General features: G+C 42.2%; 1 protein-coding gene across 2 annotated transcripts in view; it reads right to left on the reverse strand.

Moving 5' to 3' along the window:
• Positions 1 to 251: 251 nt before the first annotated feature.
• The window catches only part of MAN2B2 (mannosidase alpha class 2B member 2), a 31,992-nt gene continuing 9,880 nt past the window's right edge, over positions 252 to 22,363 (reverse strand). The window contains exons 8-19 of one of the 2 annotated variants that reach the window (XM_075260413.1): positions 21,286 to 21,476; positions 20,073 to 20,226; positions 18,875 to 18,996; positions 15,898 to 16,157; positions 14,712 to 14,903; positions 14,276 to 14,528; positions 14,030 to 14,140; positions 13,444 to 13,636; positions 12,771 to 12,908; positions 10,697 to 10,806; positions 2,941 to 3,055; positions 252 to 884 (exon numbers count right to left, since the gene is read on the reverse strand). In XM_075260413.1, coding sequence (XP_075116514.1) covers positions 796 to 884; positions 2,941 to 3,055; positions 10,697 to 10,806; positions 12,771 to 12,908; positions 13,444 to 13,636; positions 14,030 to 14,140; positions 14,276 to 14,528; positions 14,712 to 14,903; positions 15,898 to 16,157; positions 18,875 to 18,996; positions 20,073 to 20,226; positions 21,286 to 21,476 — 1,928 coding nt within the window. In that variant the 3' untranslated portion in view covers positions 252 to 795. Of the gene's footprint in view, positions 885 to 2,937; positions 3,056 to 10,696; positions 10,807 to 12,770; positions 12,909 to 13,443; positions 13,637 to 14,029; positions 14,141 to 14,275; positions 14,529 to 14,711; positions 14,904 to 15,897; positions 16,158 to 18,874; positions 18,997 to 20,072; positions 20,227 to 21,285; positions 21,477 to 22,363 lie in introns of both variants that reach the window. The other variant, XM_075260404.1, reaches the window with a different exon arrangement.

The raw sequence follows: 22,363 nt of genomic DNA on the forward strand, positions 1-22,363 counted from the left end.
TACACGTGTATTCTGCTAAAATGTGTTCGCGTTAACTCTGTGTGTACGGGCCCTTAGTTTGGAGCATTTTCCCCACACTTGCCTAAAACTTTTGCACAGTGCTGTAAATACCGAACATTCTCATCATTCTCACTGTCTGTTCAGCCAAAATCCTTTTATCTACTAATTGAAACAAAAATTCTACAAGTAAAGATGTAAATGTACAAAATGTATTTGCAGAATCAACTTAATATACACAAAATATACCAGTGACAGCATTTACAACATGATACATCTCATTGGTCGCTCAAGTTTTGGCAGAAGAGGTCAAAGTGCAAAGATTTCCCTGAAAACTGTTACTTTCATAGTACTAAGTAGGAGATTGTGCAAAAACCCCAACTCTGAATTATTCAATAAGCTGTGCCCCATTGATTCTGATAGAATTAGCAATGTTTCTCTAGCCCCTACTGTTCCTGAGCAACAAGTGCTGTTATTTCCAGCAACCAATATGCTAATTAGTCTTCTGTCAGGTGGGCGGTCCTGAGTTGAAACAACAAGACAGGGACCGCCCATCTGACTGTAAGAAACATAATTGTGCTACTAGTAACTGCATTGATTACTTGGGAACAGTAAGGGCTAGAGAAGAAATTCCAGCTTTGCCCAGATCAGAAAAATAACAGAGGAGCAACAAAACAAAGCGTTATAAGAAAAGATGCCCCAGAATTGTTACTTCATATACAGATGCACTAAATAGAAATGTCAAGAGGGCAGAAAGGTCCCGTATCATTATTTTCTGCTCAGCACCGGAACTGGTGGTTACTGAAAATATACAAAAAAAGTTCTTATTTCCTTTGGTGCAACAGTCACAGTAAAGTCCTCCAGGCTTTTCTTAGACATCCTCTCACCTAAAAACAAACCAAAAACAATTACAGTCTCCAAGTCAAACACAGTGACAAACATTACCCCATGATACAAAAAAGCAGCAACTGCGGCTGCTGCTTTGTAGCTAAACGCAATACTTAAAAAAAAAATGGGTGCACCACTCATTACAAGAGACACGTGTCCATCACATGACCAGGGACTGTATATCACATGACCAGGGACTGTATATCACATGACCAGGGACTGTATATCACATGACCAGGGACTGTATATCACATGACCAGGGACTGTATATCACATGACCACGGACTCTATATCACATGACCACGGACTGTATAATCACATGACCACGGACTGTATAATCACATGACCACGGACTGTATAATCACATGACCACGGACTGCACATCACATGACCACGGACTGTATATCACCACAGACTGATTTTTATCCACTGGAAGTAAACAATGTATATCACATGACAAGCAGAAATTTAGAAAACTGTAAGGAATTGATAGAGAAAGTATATTGGAAAATTGTGGAGCTTTTCATTATACAAAGAATAACATTTATTTACTGAAACTGGACATCCCCTTTAAATCTATTTATAAAGGAATACTAAATCCATTTATAGTAAATCGACAGAAACTTGGCTCATACACCAAGGTCAAAGATGTCCTCTGGAGGAATTCACCATTCTGTGCCTGGGTTCATGTGCAGGACTTGCTTTTGGCATTTCATGTCACAAAATATAGAGAAGTGGAACAGATATAAAGTGAAGACTTAGGGCAGGAAACCACTAATCTAATTCTGCTCACAATACTGTAGGGTGAACCTTTCATGTATAACTCTGTATATGTCCAGGGGATGGCTAATGACTTCTGCGAGAGTTAAATACATAGCAATATTTTATATGTTCTCCATTTTCAAGATTTCAGCTGCTTGTTCCCATCCAGATGGGAGAATTCATACAGGACATAAACTACTTATGTGTGGATTTGCTACAGTTTATCCAGGGTAGTCCTCATCTCTCTGGTGACAAAGTCCCCTTTAAAGTCTAGTTCACACGGGCACAGAGGGGGCGGATTATGGCGCGGAACCCACGTCATAATCCGCCCCCTCACAATGGTGGTCTATGGAGACCAATAGTGTTCTTTTTTCTGCTATCGGCATGTTGCCACTAGCGGAAAAAAGTAGCGAGCTGCCCTCTCTTCAGGCGGATTCCGTGGCTCATTGAGCCGTGGCATCCGACTCCCGGCAGCAACCTCCGGAGTCGGCCCTTTCATTTGAGCCTACTCTGGAGGAGGAAGCCCCGACTGTCGTAAGCCGCGACAGTCGGGGCAGGCGTATTTTGGTCCGAGAGTGAGATGGCTCCCCGCGTCACTCTCGGTGCCAAAATCTGCCTTTCCACTCCCCGTGTGAATGGGGCCTAAGACTTCATTGTTGGAGCCAACAAAGCTGATCCCTCCCTATACAATCAGGGTTGCACAACCTTTTCTGGCTCGAGGGCTGCATTACCAGATTGTACCACTTCCAAGGGCCACAATGAAAATTAAAGAGGTACTCCTATTAGAGTCATGTGTAGTATAGGTGAGAATTATATTTGTGGGACCTACTTATTGGGAGAATGGGGGTTCCTTACACACTACTGTTCATACATATACAAATCTCCCCCCCCCAGGGGTTACAGAAACTACCATAGAGAGCTGCGCATTCCATCCTACACCGCTCAGAAGTGCCAATTATAAAGGACTCGTTCACACATGGAGCCCATAGTTCTAGGGGCTACAACCTTGATTATTCTATGGTTTTATTTTCAGGTATACAAGATGGTTTTAGGCCATTTTAGGTAACATTTTTAAATACACACACGCACCGTGTATCATGATTGTTGCGCTGCCGATGGGTTATAAAGCTCTGCTCTTTGATGTAAGGAAAGAGGGGGCTTCAAAAGAATGGGTGGAGGCGTATAACAACGTCCTCCAGATAACATCTGTGATATCTCACTCTCTATATAAATTCAGTGGAATAACACGGTACAAATACTCTAATACGCCATTCCACATCAATTACCCACCACTGTCCTTCTTCTGCATGGACTTCCACTTCCACCGCTCCATGGTGGTCAGGTCCCAGGTCCCAGTCAGAGAGCGCTCCTCCAATAACCTCACCGTTCCCAGTCCTTTAAGGAGAAGCTGAAATAACAACATTTAGTAGGTCGGTCCCACATTGATCACTAAAGATAACAAGTACAAATGCTTCAGACATTTAAAGGGATTGTCCTTTATAGGAAATCCATTTTCATTCGTGCATATCTTTAATTAAGTCTGAATTCTCCAAGAACCTCATCTTTTGGCTAGAGATGGGAGATGTTATAAAGAGTGTCTCCCTCTCTCTGGAGGACCTGTCCTGTCCTGCTTTACATGGACAATGGACTGATTAAATTAAATACTGTGCAATGCTTAATTGTTCCCCCAGGTGGCGCTGCAGGAGAAACTAACCACTTACTGTCAGGTTTACACATATATTAAAGCTGCTTGTAGCGGTCATAACAAGAAACATCTTGTGAATGCTTTCAAGGGACTCTTCTAGCTAGTAGACACCGTCCAGTTTTAAAGTGATATTTAGATGGCTTTGATGTTAGAGGTCTTCTTTTTTGTGTGTTAGGATGTAATATTTTAGCACATAAATACTTTATTTTTTTTTTAATTCTATTGTCTTATAATTTTCCTTTTTTAAAAAAATTTTAAATTTATTTTCTACATTTATCAGTAGTATTCGTTAAAGGGGTGTTGCCATTAAATACACTTATCTCCTCTAAGTGTCCAATTGCTGGGGTCATGACTACCGGGTCAAGTGAGCCTGTATGATAGGCTCCATTTACATCTATGCGGGTATATGCCAATTAGGAAAGTGCTGGCACTCCATGTAAAAGGAGTCTTTAGGGTGACTAAGTGAGCCAATTCTCTTGATCACTGGAGAACCTGGTGATCAATTTGACAGTGATCGGACACTTAGAGGGATGTACTGTATACAATTGGAAGAATTCATAAAGACTTAGCATATTATACCACTGTTTTTACGTCCCATGTTCCAGCAGTTGATGCCCTCATTATATGATGAGGCTGTGCCTTGTCATGAGGGTCATCCTCCCAGCGCCCTTGTGCCTCATAATGAATTAATGGACAGGGTTACAGTTATCACCAATCCCGGGCCATTGTCCAGGACCAACACCAGCCTCCACTCATACACCTAAGGGCCTCGGCCCAGTGGTCTACCTATATAGCATCCATTACTACTATGATTTCTAGAATGCCGAACCAGATTTCCAGTATCAAAATCCTCTACACAATGCCAAAGGAATGGCAATGGCCATCAGTGGTGATCTAAGATCAGACCTCACCAATGGGATCATATCAGAAGATCATTATGGAGGACAATGATAAAACAAAAACTGTTAACTGGAAATGATCCCCTTGTTCCCATTTGTGTAAGTCATTGTGGTCTGACAGGTAGTCATAACTTTGTGACACTCTGTCCTGACTGTAATATAAGCGTCTGTGAGAATACAAGGTAACCTCAGAGGAAATAGATCGCTTATCGGTAACCTCCTTCCTACACTTCAAAGAAATAACTAGTCCATAGCTAGATTCTTTGAGAAGAGAACAACTCTGTAAGTGCTGTGTCTTACTGACAACCATTACAAGCATGGCGGCTATTGCAGCCCCTACACAGGTAGTCACATAACTTTCCTAGACTGTTAGAGTATGTTCACACAGAGAAGCTTGGTGCTGACTTTGAGTCAGATTCCACCTGAAATCTGCCTTGCATTCATTTGAATGAAAGGTAAAGGCTGAATTTTCTATGAACTGATTTTTCCATTCTGCCTGAAACCCCTATAGAAATGACAAATTTTTAAAGCTTTTTTTTTCCTTTAACGAAATTTTGGAACTGATTTTTAGAATCAGCATCAAAATCAGCTTCCAAAATCTTCTCCAAATTCCTTAAGCAGATTTTTCTGCTTTAAATGCCCTCCAAAAGGTCTATTATACGTAAAAAATAAAAATGGGGGCACAATGTGTAAAAGAAAAAAGAAAAAATACTGGAAAAACTCCCCCAAAAAACGCCACTACCATTTTGTGTCACAGCTTCCAGCTCCATCCCTGATGACACAATAATAGTTCTCACCTACATAAAAATAACCAAAACAGAGAGAGAATGATTTAAAAAAAAAAAAAAAAAAAAAGGATAAAAACCATTTCCCCTCCTTTTAGGTTTACATTTTCTTAGGGCTAGTTCACACGTGAGTATAAGGGGAGGTTTTTGACAGCGGATTTCGCGTCCAAAACCTCCCCTTATAATGGTTGTCTATGGAGACCGCCGGGCTTTCTTCAGGCGGAAGCCGCGCAGGCTCAGCCGCGCGGCTTCCGCCCCCGGCAGCTCCCTCCTATGTCGGCTCATTCATTTGAGCCGACAGCAGAGGGTTAAGCCGCGACAGCGATGGTCGCGGCGGGCGGGTTTTGACAAGAGAGAGACGCGGCTCACCGCGGCTCTCTCCGTGTCAAAACCCACGCGGGCAGTTCATGTGTGAACTAGCCCTTAGATATTAAAATAAATAAAAATCATGATTTTTTTTTTTTTTTTTTTAAAAAACCATAAAAATAAAGCCCTATTTATCACCGGAAAAAAAAAAACTAAACAAAAAAATAATAATAATTTGAATAATCAAACCAAAAGGGAAAAAAAATTATAATCCTCAAAACCAAATGTATAAAAACCCAAATATGTATCCGGTCCTGAACGAGGGAAATTAGCCCAGTCCTGAAGTGGTTAAAAGGAAAATCTGCTATATTGGATATGCTCTAAATGTCTGCAATGGGAATACCTGTAACTATGAAGATATCTCTGTGCCTAGCACTTTCTTGACCTTGCAGCAAATTCACCCATTCACAGGTCTGACACCTCGACGCTGCTCGTGGACCGCCGAGCACGCAGACCCACTGTTGTTCAGGCAATAGCAGCAAAGCGGCGGCCATGTTCATTGCATAGTCGATCCTATTACTAGCATAGGAGTGGTGCTGTACTCACTGCCCATCCACTACCCGGAGGCTACTAGTACAGATGGCCTGTGCGGGGTCCTGATGTCAGACCCTGACACATTACATACTGATGACCTATTCTGTGGACAGATGTTCAGCATGAAAATTCGATTTGGGGCCGGAAAACCCATTTAGGCTAAGGCCCCACATTGCGGATCAGCAGCGTAACAAAATGTGTTTTACAGTACCCGCAAAGTGAGTGAGATTGTGGTTAACATCATCCACACATCGCAAAAAAATTGTCAATTTTAGCTGTTTCGCTACGTGGGGCCTTAGTCTTACCGTGCTTCCATGTTTGAGGCTGCAGAATATTTAGGCCTCCCAAAAGTCAGACAGAACCCTTTGAAAACTTCCAAAAACACAAACTTTTCGGCAACGTTTGCTCATGAGGAAATGGTTAATTTGTACATATGTTTTCTACAAGTTATGCTGACAAGTGTGACGGGTGAATAAATTCTAACCATCTGTCATGTTAACAAATCAATCTGTTATCAGACAGCGGATACACACGGATATATGGAAGCAGCTCATGTGCGTCTCTACAGCCTGTGCTAAAAAAGATGCATCAGAACCCCCCAAAAGTCAAGACTTAGACCTAATACAGAAACTAGGACAAGACCTAAATAGGCATTGCAGTTTTACCCACAGCACATTTCACAGTTTTCCCTCTGCAGACTTTCTTCAATTATACTTATACGGAAACCGCCAGCATTTCCGTATTGCATAATAGACATGTCGCGATTTACAAAGACACGGCAGTTTTGTATATCGCAGCATGTCCACTGCAGATATTTTTCTGCAATGTGTGGATGAGATTAGCCAAAATCCCATCCATTTTGCAGTGACTGTAAAACGCTGAAGTTTTTGCACCACAGCAAAATCACGGTCTTTACGCAACGTTTAGATATCCCAATCTCAATTTGTACACAATTAAAAGGTATAAAATTTTTGCAAATATAAATAATTTAAATTTTTCAGTTTTCTCGATTTTCTCTAACCATCTTAGTGGTCACATCTGTTGTCTCAATCATTTTCTTATTGATACAACTATGGATGAAGGAACTTTCTATGGTCTGGGACTTGTCAGAATCCCAGCCATGAGTCCTTATTGTGGACAGGTTATCGGGCAGAGACACTACATGTATGAGAAGATAACCTGGACACAATAAGGACATCATGGCTGGATATCAGGAGGACACTACATGTATAAGAAGATAACCCGGACACAATAAGGACATCATGGCTGGTTATCAGGAGAGACACTACATGTATGAGAAGATAACCTGACCACAATAAGGACATAATGGCTGGTTATCAGGAGGACACTACATGTATAAGAAGATAACCCGACCACAATAAGGACATCATGGCTGGTTATCAGGAGGACACTACATGTATGAGAAGATAACCTGACCACAATAAGGACATCATGGCTAGTTATCAGGAGAGACACTACATGTATGAGAAGATAACCCGGACACAATAAGGACATCATGGCTGGTTATAAGGCGGACACTACATGTATGAGAAGATAACCCGGACACAATAAGGACATCATGGCTGGTTATCAGGAGAGACACTACATGTATGAGAAGATAACCCGACCACAATAAGGACATCATGGCTGGTTATCAGGAGGACACTACATGTATGAGAAGATAACCTGGACACAATAAGGACATCATGGCTGGTTATCAGGAGGACACTACATGTATGAGAAGATAACCTGACCATAATAAGGACATCATGGCTGGTTATCAGGAGGACACTACATGTATGAGAAGATAACACGGACACAAGAAGGACATCATGGCTGGTTATCAGGAGGACACTACATGTATGAGAAGATAACCCAAACACAATAAGGACATCATGGCTGGTTATCAGGAGAGACACTACATGTATGAGAAGATAACCCGGACACAATAAGGACATCATGGCTGGTTATCAGGAGGACACTACATGTATGAGAAGATAACCTGGACACAATAAGGACATCATGGCTGGTTATCAGGAGGAGACACTACATGTATGAGAAGATAACACGGACACAAGAAGGACATCATGGCTGGTTATCAGGAGGACACTACATGTCTGAGAAGATAACACGGACAAAAGAAGGACATCATGGCTGGTTATCAGGAGGACACTACATGTATGAGAAGATAACCCGGACACAATAAGGACATCATGGCTGGTTATCAGGAGGACACTACATGTATGAGAAGATAACACGGACACAAGAAGGACATCATGGCTGGTTATCAGGGGGACACTACATGTATGAGAAGATAACCCGACCACAATAAGGACATCATGGCTGATTATCAGGAGGACACTACATGTATGAGAAGATAACACGGACAAAAGAAGGACATCATGGCTGGTTATCAGGAGGACACTACATGTATGAGAAGATAACCCGGACACAATAAGGACATCATGGCTGGTTATCAGGAGGACACTACATGTATGAGAAGATAACACGGACACAAGAAGGACATCATGGCTGGTTATCAGGGGGACACTACATGTATGAGAAGATAACCCGACCACAATAAGGACATCATGGCTGATTATCAGGAGGACACTACATGTATGAGAAGATAACACGGACAAAAGAAGGACATCATGGCTGGTTATCAGGAGGACACTACATGTATGAGAAGATAACCCGGACACAATAAGGACATCATGGCTGGTTATCAGGAGGACACTACATGTATGAGAAGATAACACGGACACAAGAAGGACATCATGGCTGGTTATCAGGGGGACACTACATGTATGAGAAGATAACCCGACCACAATAAGGACATCATGGCTGATTATCAGGAGGACACTACATGTATGAGAAGATAACACGGACACAAGAAGGACATCATGGCTGGGTTCCTGACAGATCCCAGACCATAGTAAGTTACTGCAGTCAGGGTTACATCCACTGACATCTGCCCAAGATAACAGATATCACCACTAAGATGGTTAGAGAAAAATCTTTAAAACTGCAAAATTTTTATTTACTTAAATTTGCAAAAATTATTACCTTTGAAGTCTCTACAAAATATAAATATGGTTATGTTCATTGGAAATACACTTTGACAATATGTCAGGGAGTGAGGATGGTGAAGGAAACTAAAGTTGCTGTGGCTGGATATAGTGTATTAGCCGACAGTGTACAGGACTGCGCTATGAACAGGGGGATGATTTATGCAAATTTCCATTAAAGTGGCTGTACTGGAATGTGGTGTGTGGGGGATGGAGGAAATTTGAGGAGGGGGGGGGGGGGGTTATATATTTCATGTGATTTGGGATATAGGTTAGGTATGTACAGTATACCCATGGAGTGTTACAAAGCAGTGAGTAGCCGCCATCTACAGAAGTCCTATACATCACTACATAGCTGCCTGACAAATATTAGTAATTTATTTAACAACACTTTATTGGGGAAACGCGGTTTCTGTGATCGCCTAGTATTTTCCCAGAGGTAGACGTATTCAGGATTCCTTAGTGAGGAACGGACTGCCATGTAGAACTAAAAATATTCTGACATGAAGCATATAAGCAATCTTCTGATAAGGGTATTGCAGACTCCTGGTGCTGCTCCAGCAAATTTTGGAGACTGTTCAGCAGATTGAAGGACATGTTCGTTGGATGAAGTCTTGTCATATTTGTATAGTCTACATGTTCAGCAATAAGATTGACAAGTCTCCTTCTGCCTTACAGCGTATTACACCAGGCTTTCACAGAGTCTTATTACTTTCCATTAAAGGTATATGCAGACAATTCCCCAACATACAGATGTAGCAGAGTTAACCTGAACTTCTGTAATTGGATAAACTGCTACTGCATGTTATCTTATCACAGAAGACAACAAAAACCTCTGAAAAGTCTTTGAGATAAGAATATTCCTTTAACCCCATACAGCCTAAAAGGTACCTTAAGGACCAGGCCTCATTTTTCAAAACTGACATATGTAACATTATATGGCAATAACTTTGAGACACTATAACTTACAGAAGTGATTTTGAGATTGTTTTTTCGTGACACCCTGTACTTCATGTTAGTGGTAAACACTGATCAATATTTTTGTACCGTACTGGTCTACTGACTATAGGGTATCTGCAGTGCTCCTCTTCTCTCGGAAAAGGGGTTAATAGGATCACTGCAGATACCCTATATTCAGCAAGACTGAATTCAAAGTGTGTGTACCTGTGTGTGTGTGTATGGATGTAAACTTTGTCGCACTGCCATATGGGTACACGGGGGAGGGGGGGCAGACTTGGAATAAAAAGAGCATTATTTGACTTCTGAAGGGCAGATTTTGCTGGAATAGTATTGAGGTGCCATGTCGCATTTGCAGATCCCCTACAGTACCAGTACAGTGGAAACCTCCCAAATGTTACCGCATTTTAAAAACTATAACCCTCAAGGAATTTTTTAAGGGATATTAATGTACAAGGTGAAAATTGAAATTTGATACATGTGGGCACCTGAAAAGAGAAATAAAATGGTCATGCTACAGATTTTCAAACCCGCACCGTAGCTAGTCGAAGTGCACAGATTCATCTCCAGTCAATTTTGTCACAGTAATGTCAGAGTCTCCTTGGGGCACTATCACAACGTCACATACAGGTTGGCTGCAGGTACGAACAATGTGGTAGACTATAGATATGTGTGTACTGCAGGTTAAATACTAGGGATATGTATACGCCATGCCAACTATGCTCTGAATACCTTGATATTTATGGTAGCTGGTTTGGAGAGGATGGGGTCTTCATCAGCCTCATACAGATGCTGTATTCTTAAAAGTACCCTGCTAAAATCTGCATCACTCTCTTTTTTAGCTGGGGGAGAAAAAAAGCAAAGTTAGGCTCCATTCACATTACGGTTCTTTACACCCATTTAGCAGATTAATGGACGTAAACAAGATGGACCTCCATTTACATAGACATCAATGTAAAGACACAAAACACAGATCCTTTCTGTATTTCGTGGCACTGTTACTTGAAGTTTTCTTGTTTTGTACTCTTTGTGAAAAATTTCATTGAAAACTACTTACGAAAAAGATCCATTGCTGTCCGAAAAAAACCCGCAGAAAATGTGAAAAACGTGAATCTTAAACTTTTAGTATGTTGTGGCTGAAATGACTACAATAATACCAAGGTGAATTGTCTAATTTCATCAACATTTTACAGGAAAATACAATTAAGAGTAACTTCCTCCCAAAATGTCTATGTGTATAATTGTGCAAAATAGCTGACAATATTCTGTATAGCACCAACAACTTGTATTTTATTACATTCTTCTATTAGCCAGAGAAAGGAGCGGCTACAAAGTCTAGAAGACTATACAGGTAGTCCTCGGGTTACGACGTTTCGTGGTTACGACTAGAGATGAGCAAGTAGGTCCTTGCTAGTCGGGAGTGCTGGCAGCTTGCATTTATGCGGGAGATTACTTTTTCATATAGCAATGCATTGGCCAGCGTTGATTGGCCAGTTTACAGCATTCGGCCAATCAATGCTGGTTCTACTGGAGGCTCCTCTGTAGGGAGGCGTAGTCTTAAATCGGACCACAATGGAGACTGCTGTGGTCCGATCTTAGACTCCACCTCCTCACAGACGAGCCTCCGGCAGAACCAGCGTTGATTGGCCGAATGCTGTACACTGGCCAATCAACGCTGTTCAATTTATTCCTATGAGAAAAAGTAAGCTCCCTCGTAACAGCAAGCTACCAGCTCCTAGCAAGGACGAGCCTGCTGCAGAACCAGCGTTTATTTGCCGCAGGCTCGTCTTTGCTAGCTGGGAGAGATGGTAGCTGCAAGCTGCCAGCTCTCCCTATACAGTACGTGATTTAGTGTGCAGCGGCTCGGAACCAAGGAAGACTGTATTGTACTGTACTGTATACGATACAGTCTTCCTCGTTTCCGAGCCACTGCACACTAAATTAAGTTGATCCGTTCCTATGTGGCGTCGTATGGTACATGTTTCCGACCTGCGTTGAAATTCAGTTTACGACGCTGCGTAAGAACGGATCAACGTCGTAAGTTGAGGACTACCTGTATATTATATAGACAACCCACAGATTTCAATGGAGCAGTGTAATGCTTAGTTTCACCTGTGGTGGCACTATAGGGAAACGGAAGAGCTCAGCTTACAGCGGATTGCTGGGGCCACAAGTAGTAGGGCACCCTATAACTGGCTGTGAGTCTGTCCAAAGCAGAAAACTACAGAAATTTAAACAACAAAAATTACAAAAACATAAAACAATCCCAGAAATTCTTAATAAAAAGGGGTTTTCTGGGGCCACACGGTGGCTCAGTGGTTAGCACTGCAGCCTTGCAGCGCTGGAGTCCTGGTGTTCAAATCCCACCAAGGACAAAAAACCATCTGCAAGGAGTTTGTATGTTCTCCCCGTGTTTGCATGGATTTCCATCCCATATTCCAAAAAAGACATACTGATAGGGAAAAATGTACATTGTGAGCTCTATGTGGGGCTCACAATCTACATTTAAAAAAAAAAAAAAAAAAAAGGGGTTTTCAAAAACGGTCTGAATGTTTTGAGTGATTTCTGGGTTTCTCTGGGAGTAGTGCGAGTCAGCTCAGAGTATAGCACAATGCATCATGGTAGATATAAGAAAACAGAAGAGGAAGCTGCCCTTGTAAACAAATGCAGAAGATGGCAGGAACTCCCAGAGAAACTGAGAAATCACTCAAACTCCTGTTCTGCAAATGATTTTTCCCAGAAATCTCCTTTAAATATAGATAACTGCAAAACTCCTCAGTGTAAACATGCATAACACATATTATACCTTTATGGACATTACGCATATGCTCTGTGTGGTTTGAAGAATATTTCCATCCAGGAATACTTAGGATCTGGAGGTGGATATTGGGCGGTAAAGTAATTGGATCATCATTTACCATGTGATTGTTAGCTTTTTCAGGTCCTGGAATGATGAACATAAGCGTAAAGGGGTTGTGTTATTATGGTTAATAAAGAGTGTCTGATCATTGGGGTCCCAAACACCGGGTCCCCCAGTGATCAGGAGGAATGGTAACCAAAAAAACAACCTAAAGCCTCCTTGTAAATGGAGTGTCAGTGCACTTATATGGCTAGTGCTCCATTCAAGTCCACAGAGCTGCAGGCACTATCGGAGATTACGGACCTGGCAGCTCCACTGAAGTGAATGGAACACCAGTCACTGGATCTCCATTTACAAGGAGGCCTTAGGGGGTCTTTCGGTCCCCCGTCCACTGGATCACTGGAAGACCTGGTGTCCGGGCCTTCAGCGATTGCACACTTATCCTGTGCCCTGTGGATAGGTGATAAGTGTCCATATGGCTATTACAATGGATCAGATAAACCAGAACACTACATGGGTCAATACTAGTGTAAACCTAGCGTAACACAGTCTCCATGATTTCCTTACAGGCTTTTGATTATGTAGAGATTGCCAATGTGACCATAAAATATCAGATTACCTGTGTGTTGACTGAACATTACCAATGGTTTGTGCTCTAAACACATCCCCAGGCGCTGGTACAAAGAACCGGTGACTTCTTTGGATCCTACCATGAGCCAGATGGCGGGCCTGACTACTGATGTATCATTCAGTGTGAGATTGTAGTTCAGGTCCCACTCCATGTTGTTCCACAGTCTTCTATGCAACATAATCTATACAAATACAGAAATAAAAAGCTACTAGTAACCCCAACAACACTGAGTCCAGTAAGGTTAGTTTGGTGCTTACTAAAGATGTATTTCCCGATCAGTAACGTATTCACAACACACAGGAATAGTTGCAGATCCATGGTGGTATAACAGTTGGGATCCCCCACCATTGAGAGGAATGAAGGCGTTTTGATTCAATCTTAAAGAAATGGTGGTTGCAAATGCCTCCCCTGCTTCAATTATTTCGACAAGACTGTTAGATTGGACTCTGGCAATCTCTAGCAGTCCCATTGAAATCAATGGAGTCAGACCAGACTTTCTGACCACAAATCCATTCAAACTGGGGAGAAAAATAAGTTGTTGAGGTTGGAAACCCCTTTAAGTTTTCCACAATACCTCTACTTGACCATTATCCTGACTGGAGACCCCATGTGACCGTTCAGCTAGGAGGACGAGCCTGGTCTTCTCATCTTCGATGTATGCTGTACGAACCATTGGGTAATAGTTCTGAAATACACAAGGTTAGGTTGGTTTATAATATTCATCTTGCACTTGTGTATGGTGATAGCCTTGGCATTGATAAGAAAGGGCGCCCCCATCATGAGAACTGCGCTTGTATGCACAATGTATATGCCGTCTTACCCTTGCCACTGTGTTGCTATCATAGATCTTGAATTCCCTTGCTTGCATCTGGTAGGCATTGTCATCGGTGTAAATCCTCTTATTGGTCTGAAGATTGGATTGGATTCGGATTATGGCTTCACGATTGAGCTCCAGAGGGCCAACCCTGTATTGCTGCTCTATGGGTCGGCACGTCAGAGTCTTGTCATAGCCATCGGGGACATTGTAAAGTCTGGTGAGTATTGCATAGATGTAACTCTGCTGATCCGCATCTCTGTAAGAAGAATGATAACGCACTGGTTATATGTACAATAATCCATGGTGTAGTGCCATACAGGCCCCGGCCAGCGCCATGCTCTTCACTACTGTATCACACCTATGTAAGTAAAGAAGGAGGGGTGACAGGTCACAGGGTGCAGGGGGCTCCATTTACAGAACGGTCTATGAATATGCTTACCTGTAAAAGTACTGTCGGATTTCAGTCACTAGTTTCCCTGCCACAATCTCCAGCCCTACAGACTTTGCTGCAGGAGCAGCAGATCCCGTGGCAAAAAACATGTAGTTGTCAGATATTGGCCCCGCACCTGTATCCCCATTAGCATAGTATTCCAAAAATTCCTGTGTAGTATGGACGGTGACATTTCTCTCTCTGTAATAAATAAAATAAAAATAATAATAATAAAATAATAATAAATAATAAAAATAACACACATAAATATTATAGGGTGATGCAAAAGTTACGAACCACCCAGTTATCTGTGAGACACAGAAACCTAATGTTTTATGGATGTGTCCTAGATGGAAGGAGGAATTGGTCATCCATTGAAGATCTGTGAGAGCCACTTTTGTTTCACAGGCCATGTGACGTCATGTTCATCGGTAAGGTCTGATCACAGCTCAGTCCCATTCAAGTGAATGAGCTGTGATACCAAGTACTAATATATGACCTGTCTTAAGGATAGGTCATCAACTTAGCCTGGGAAATCCAGGGCGCCACCTAAAAGTACCAACAGTTTAGGTTTTTTGCTTGTTTTTTTAAACACCTTCCCCGGCCTCCTTGCAAAAAACTGTATATTCTGGACAACCCCTTGAAAGGACCTTTAAGGGCCATACAAAGTGAAGAAACCCTTTAAGACTACTACTTTGGAATAATATGAACTAAATTTTTGGGGACTCATTCTGCTGGGTTGCTACATTACAACAACCATGGCCAGCGTTACTTAAAAGGTTCGCACTACCGTTCGGGTTCTCCCAAGTGGATACGAAAGACGGAAACCCTATCCACTATAATGGGAAAATGGCAGAGTGAACAGTCCTCCTTGCAGGACTTTTCTCTCTGCAGATTTTAAGCAGAATGTGAGATGGTGTCTCGTATGGAGACTCAAACACTGCTGTGACCTAGCGATAAATGTTTTACCTGGATTTTTTTGGATGGCCTAGCTCCCATTCACTTCAATTGGAGCAGAGCTGCAGCAAAACTGCCAAACCAATACACAATGTATGGAGCCATCGGCTTCTGGCTCAGTGGCGTTATACATGTATTCTGTTCTACAGAGAATTATTTCTCTATTTTGACATTTTTGACAAATTCCCTAAAAATAGGAATGTAATAAAAGCAAAACGAAAAACTAAAACCATCTTACCTATCAGTTATGCCGACAAGCATGTTAGTGCTCAGGTCTATCCATACATTGTAGCAGTCATTGGACAAGGACCGGCTTTTGATTTTCTTTCCGCTACCTGCTGACTGTCTATTAAACATCACCCGTCTTCCTACAGTAATGGTCTCCTGGTTTGGCTCGGCATTCTCTGTCTTTATAGAATATCTCCTATAGCCAAAACCAGGCAGGACAACAAGCACATACAAGTCAAAAGCATGTCCGGGATCACTGGAGTTATGGATCTGGAAGAACATATTACAAGTCAATAAATAGGATACGTAATGCGTGATAATACATAAGAGAAAACCATTTCTGTTTTACATTAGTAACTGCCAAGTCTTAATGGGAGTCTGTCACCAGAACCCAGAATATCAACCCGGCCCTGCAGATAAATAGGTTAGTGTCACCAGGACACAGAATATCACCCCAGCCCTGCAGATAGATAGGTTAGGCTCACCAGAACCAATGGTGTTTTCTCCTTGTGAATCGCTGCCTCCATTGCAAAGATATTGCTGTTTTTGTCAATAGGCAAAAAAGTTCATTGGGGCAACGCGGGCTATTGCTCCAAAGAAGTAAGCGACATCAACTTCATTGCTCCGGAGAGTTCATTTACATATTGACAAAACCAGTGATTAACAAGGGGACAGCACCATCTGATCCAGATTACAGTAGGTTCACACTGCATTTGGCTCTCCGTTATTCGGGTCCTCATGGGGACCTGAACAACAAACAGACTGTCCGCTAAAAAAGCGGTTACCCGTGGACCCCATAGACTATAATGGGGTCCCTCGGGTTTCCACTGGTTTTATACTGTATAGGACTTTTCTATCTGCTAATTTTAGGCAGAATCTGTCAAGACTCAAAGACTATGGAGACTCCAACACAGATGTGAACCTAACCTTACCCTACCCTATCTATCTGCAGGCCTGGGTTGATATTCTGAGCTCTGATGACACCTGACACCGCCCTCCTGACAGTACAGAGTCTAAATAGTACATCAGCCACCAAAACTAACAGCATTGATTGCTCAGGAACGGTGGGGGCTAGAGAAAAAATTCCAACAGAGCTGGAATCAGTTAATCAGTGCCTACTTAATGATATAAACAACTGGATTTGTAAGAAGTTATGAAAGGTTCTCTTTAAATGTCAAACAAGCATTAGTAATATACTGTACATTCTTCTTCAAAAGGAAGAGCTAAAACACTTCCTTTACAATAAAGGAAAGTTCTCTGTCGATAACCATCAATAGACATGTAGATATAGTAGTAGGTTGCTGAGTGTTGACTTAGACTTAGAAGTGAGTCATTCACAAAAGGAAATTATTTTATGTGGTAGGAAACTGGAAATCACCCCTGACATGACAGACGGAAGACACTGATAAATGAGATGGAAATGATGTGGCCGCTGTATGAGCTGTCCAGAATCTACAGCAAAATGCAAAAATGGAGCCATGTATCTTTAGGCAGCAGTACTAAAACAGCAGTTTAGCTGTGTAGTCTGGGAAGCTCCCTGTAACAGCAGTCTGGTTGTGTAGTCAGGAGATCCTCCTATAACAGCAGTCTGGTTGTGTAGTCAGGAGATCCTCCTATAACAGCAGTCTGTTTGTGTAGTCAGGAGATCCTCCTATAACAGCAGTCTATTTGTGTAGTCAGGAGATCCTCCTATAACAGCAGTCTGGTTGTGTAGTCAGGAGATCCTCCTATAACAGCAGTCTGGTTGTGTAGTCAGGAGATCCTCCTATAACAGCAGTCTGGTTGTGTAGTCAGGAGATCCTCCTATAATAGCAGTCTGGTTGTGTAGTCAGGAGATCCTCCTATAACAGCAGTCTGGTTGTGTAGTCAGGAGATCCTCCTATAACAGCAGTCTGGTTGTGTAGTCAGGAGATCCTCCTATAACTACAGTCTGGTTGTGTAGTCAGGAGATCCTCCTATAACAGCAGTCTATTTGTGTAGTCAGGAGATCCTCCTATAACAGCAGTCTGGTTGTGTGGTCAGGAGATCCTCCTATAATAGCAGTCTGGTTGTGTAGTCAGGAGATCCTCCTATAACAGCAATCTGGTTCTGTAGTCAGGAGATCCTCCTATAACAGCAGTCTGGTTGTGTAGTCAGGAGATCCTCCTATAACTACAGTCTGGTTGTGTAGTCAGGAGATCCTCCTATAACAGCAGTCTGGTTGTGTAGTCAGGAGATCCTCCTATAACAGCAGTCTGGTTGTGTAGTCAGGAGATCCTCCTATAACAGCAGTCTGGTTGTGTAGTCAGGAGATCCTCCTATAACAGCAGTCTGGTTGTGTAGTCAGGAGATCCTCCTATAACTACAGTCTGGTTGTGTGGTCAGGAGATCCTCCTATAACAGCAGTCTGGTTGTGTGGTCAGGAGATCCTCCTATAACAGCAGTCTGGTTGTGTAGTTAGGACATCCTCCTATAACAGCAGTCTGGTTGTGTAGTCAGGAGATCCTCCTATAACAGCAATCTGGTTCTGTAGTCAGGAGATCCTCCTATAACAGCAGTCTGGTTGTGTGGTCAGGAGATCCTCCTATAACAGCAGTCTGGTTGTGTGGTCAGGAGATCCTCCTATAACAGCAGTCTGGTTGTGTGGTCAGGAGATCCTCCTATAACTACAGTCTGGTTGTGTAGTCAGGAGATCCTCCTATAACAGCAGTCTGGTTGTGTAGTCAGGAGATCCTCCTATAACAGCAGTCTGGTTGTGTGGTCAGGAGATCCTCCTATAACAGCAGTCTGGTTGTGTGGTCAGGAGATCCTCCTATAACAGCAATCTGGTTGTGTGGTCAGGAGATCCTCCTATAACAGCAATCTGGCTCTGTAGTCTACAACTCCCTCTATAACAGCAGTCTGGACCTTCTGCTATTAGAGTAGTGTGGATAACTGTGTAATATAGACATCAGTCTGGTTGTCATATGCGTCATCTATCTTATTGTCTGTACAGGAAGAATCCATACCTGTGCTGGCACAATCTGACCACGCTCATCATACACAGCGGTGACAGAGGAGTTCAGCGCCACACTAACATATGTGGTTATGTTCCAGGCCAGGGGGTTATAGACAGTAATGAGTATGAGACCTGTAGGACATATGAAGAGGGTCATAAATAAATCAATCCATTTCACAACATTTTAATGATTTCCTTATTACAAGCAATAGTCTGACTATTGTGTCTACCTACTGTTTGTTATCATATAGTATCAGGCAAGCTGTATGTATACAGTATATACACACACTGCTGCTCTGACTCCATATATATATGGTATGACTGTATAAAACTTATTGTGGCTGGAGAAACCATAGAAATCAGTTGGAGTCTCTCAGCTACACAGCCGAAAAAGCCTGGTCAAGAGATGGACAGACTAGTGGCCTCAAGGAGGAAAACCCAACGTACAAACAGAATATAAAAAGATTTAGTAACACCTGTCCTGCATGTATACTGCACCCTGTGGGTCATTTGTGGTACTGCATTATTATTACATGTACTAGAAACATTGTATTTCACTATGTTTGCTTAGAAATTTTGCTGGAATCTGCATATGGCTTTAGGTCACTATATACATGACACGTATATGACATTTTGTACTCTCACTACAACTTATCCGTCATGTCCTAGTGATGGTAGAACTTGTTTCTATACTCACAAAACAAGAAATTATTTACAAGAACAAGATTTTCATCAGTGCGTTTTCCATTTTCTTCTACAGGACAGTACAAGGATCCATACAAGACGATGACTTTATACCTGTTTCTTAAAGGTAGTAGTAGTAGTAGTAGTAGTAGTAGTAGTAGTAGTAGTAGTAGTTTCTTAAAGGGGTTGTCCAGGGCTCTGATACCTATTGCTGTGGCTTCTTCACTACTTACCAAGCACAGCACCGTATATTGTATAGTGGCCGTGTTCGGTATTGCAGCTCAGCACCAGTAATTTGACTTGCAGTCTGGCCATGTGACCCAATGAACATGACTGCAGTGATCTGATACAAGGCAGTGGAGCTCAATATCATAGTTCTGGACAATCCCTTTAAAGGAGTCAGTGTGCTTGATCAAGGAAACTTGATGACAGTCACCAAGTGCCTTTACAACAGACAATAAAATCGTATGACCTATGGACACACAGATCGATGCAATAAAAACATTGATAATGACAAATGGTACCTTCTGGATGTTCGGTCTTCTCATATCTCAGTTGGTCCATATTGATGGCGTCCATTAGTTTTCGTACACCAGTCATACCTTGATGTAGGTGTGCTAAATACATATCGCTGACCTTTGGAGACTCTGTACCAGTGATGCCATCATGATGCTGGACCTATAAAGGAAAGCCTCAATCTTAGTTACATTTACTCTTACCAAGAATGTGCGTATGGAAAAATTGCTGACTGTTTCCAATTGCAACAGGGCCCTGGACTTGAAGTCAATCAAAGGTTTTCTCTGGGTACTCCGGGTTCCTCCCACACTCCAAAAACATACTGATCCTATAGTTTATCTGGTCATACTGTGTGCATCTAATATATAGGGAAATACAATTGTAAGCCCCCTTGGGAATAGGAACTAATGTGAACAGTGACCATCTCTGAGCAGGACTGTAATATATGTTACTGCTATAAAAGTAAGCAATGGAACCAGCAGAATTGGGAGTGCAGCTCTGGGGTATAATCCAGGCTGTAATTCAGGATCAGTACAATATAAATAATACAGTCATCTGCTTATATAGATATCTATATGCAAACTGTAATACTGGAAGAACATTGTACAGTGAACCTGGACTTTCAGGATAAGTGGCCAATTGGATTTGGGGAATGGCACCATTTTCTGCCATTATAGGAGTTCTATGTTACAGTTACATTTCATTCTGAGCTGGTGGGTGGCCTTAACTGCACACAGTAAGTACAGGAGAATCTGCTCCATAACTTTCTCTCTCCTACTCAGATAGTATCCAGACTATGCAGGGCATAAACAGAGAAGGATTGACCCGTACTGATGTAAAATTTAGTTGTAGTATCAGGCTAAGCCTTTGTTTTGGTTGCTACCTCTCTCAGCTCTCAGTGCTTCCTTCTCTATAGACTTGTGTAATCTGAGTCATATAATCTGCAATCAGCCTTGAGACAGATATAGCAGAATCTTCAGAGTGAAAGTCAGTTTAGCAGAGCAAAAGGGAGCAGAGAAGCAGCCTAATAAGAGAAGAAGAAAGAAATATTTTTGTCTGGTGAGTTAAATTACAAAGTTTGTTATAATTTCCTGTATTATTGATTTATGCAAAGTTTGACAGTGACCGTTTAAGATCCATTTTAATGGTCCTATTTTTATGGATGCAGAAGCAATGTAACGTCTCACTTTTAGTTGGAGGTGCACTTTAAAGCAGTTTTACCTCTGAGACAGCCCATCTGAGAGCCTGCAGCTGTTCCAGAGCCCACATTTTGCACACTGCTCCAGATGGATGCTTCATCAGATACTGAGTAAATGCAGACTCCCCCGCGTACAGCAGTGAGCTGGCCCTGCGTGCTACTCCTTTCAGAACATTTCGGGATGCAAAGAATCCTGTCCAAGCTTGAAATACATCTAGAAGTTGAAACAACCAAATATTGACAAGTATTAATGTGTGCAGGATCTACATGTACTGATGAAATATACAATAAATTATAAGGCCTGGTTCACACCTGCGTTCGGCAAACCCGTTCAAAATCAGTACTTCAAACTGTCCAGATTAACACACATTGATTTCAATGGGTTTTAGAAGTAATCTGTATGTATCTGTTTGTGCCTTTTCCGTCTGTTTTCAGTTTTTTTGTGCGGGAAGAAAAGTAGAACTTGCAGGACTTTATCTCCATACTAAAAATAAGGATTCCAGACAGACAGCAACCAATCCGTTTTGTTTTAACACTGAGGTCTATGGAAAACGGATGACATAATGACAGCAATCACTTTGTGTCCGATTTGCACATGCTCAGGCCCAGTTCACATCTGTATTCAGTTTTCCATTCATTCATCGAGCCTGCTTGAGGACCCCCCCCGAATGGAATACTGAACGCATTGACAAGAGGTGGGCTTATGAAAGCACATGGACCCCATGAACTACTTTTCTCTCTGCATGTTCCGTGTGGACACCACACGGAAAACACTATGTCTATGGGTTCTGTGTGGTTTCATAAGCTCACCGCTTGTCAATGCGTTCGGTATTCCATTCGGGGGGGTCCCCAAGCAGGCTCCCTGAATGGAATACCGAACGCAGATGTGAACCAGGCCTATGAATGAAGACGGGGAAAGAAAAAACAAAACAAAAACTAATTTGTCAAAAACTGATTACAAACTGAGGGCGGGTTCAGATCTGCGCCCGGTCTCCGATTTGTGGGTTTCCGTCTTCTGCTGACAGGAGACTGAAATCCGGCAGTCAGTGTCCACCCGTGAGCGTCTTCTGGTCTCTGCGGCGAAACAGTGGAGACCAGAAG

Source organism: Leptodactylus fuscus, chromosome 1 (genome assembly GCF_031893055.1).
Source record: "Leptodactylus fuscus isolate aLepFus1 chromosome 1, aLepFus1.hap2, whole genome shotgun sequence".
Taxonomy (NCBI): Eukaryota; Metazoa; Chordata; class Amphibia; order Anura; family Leptodactylidae; genus Leptodactylus; species Leptodactylus fuscus.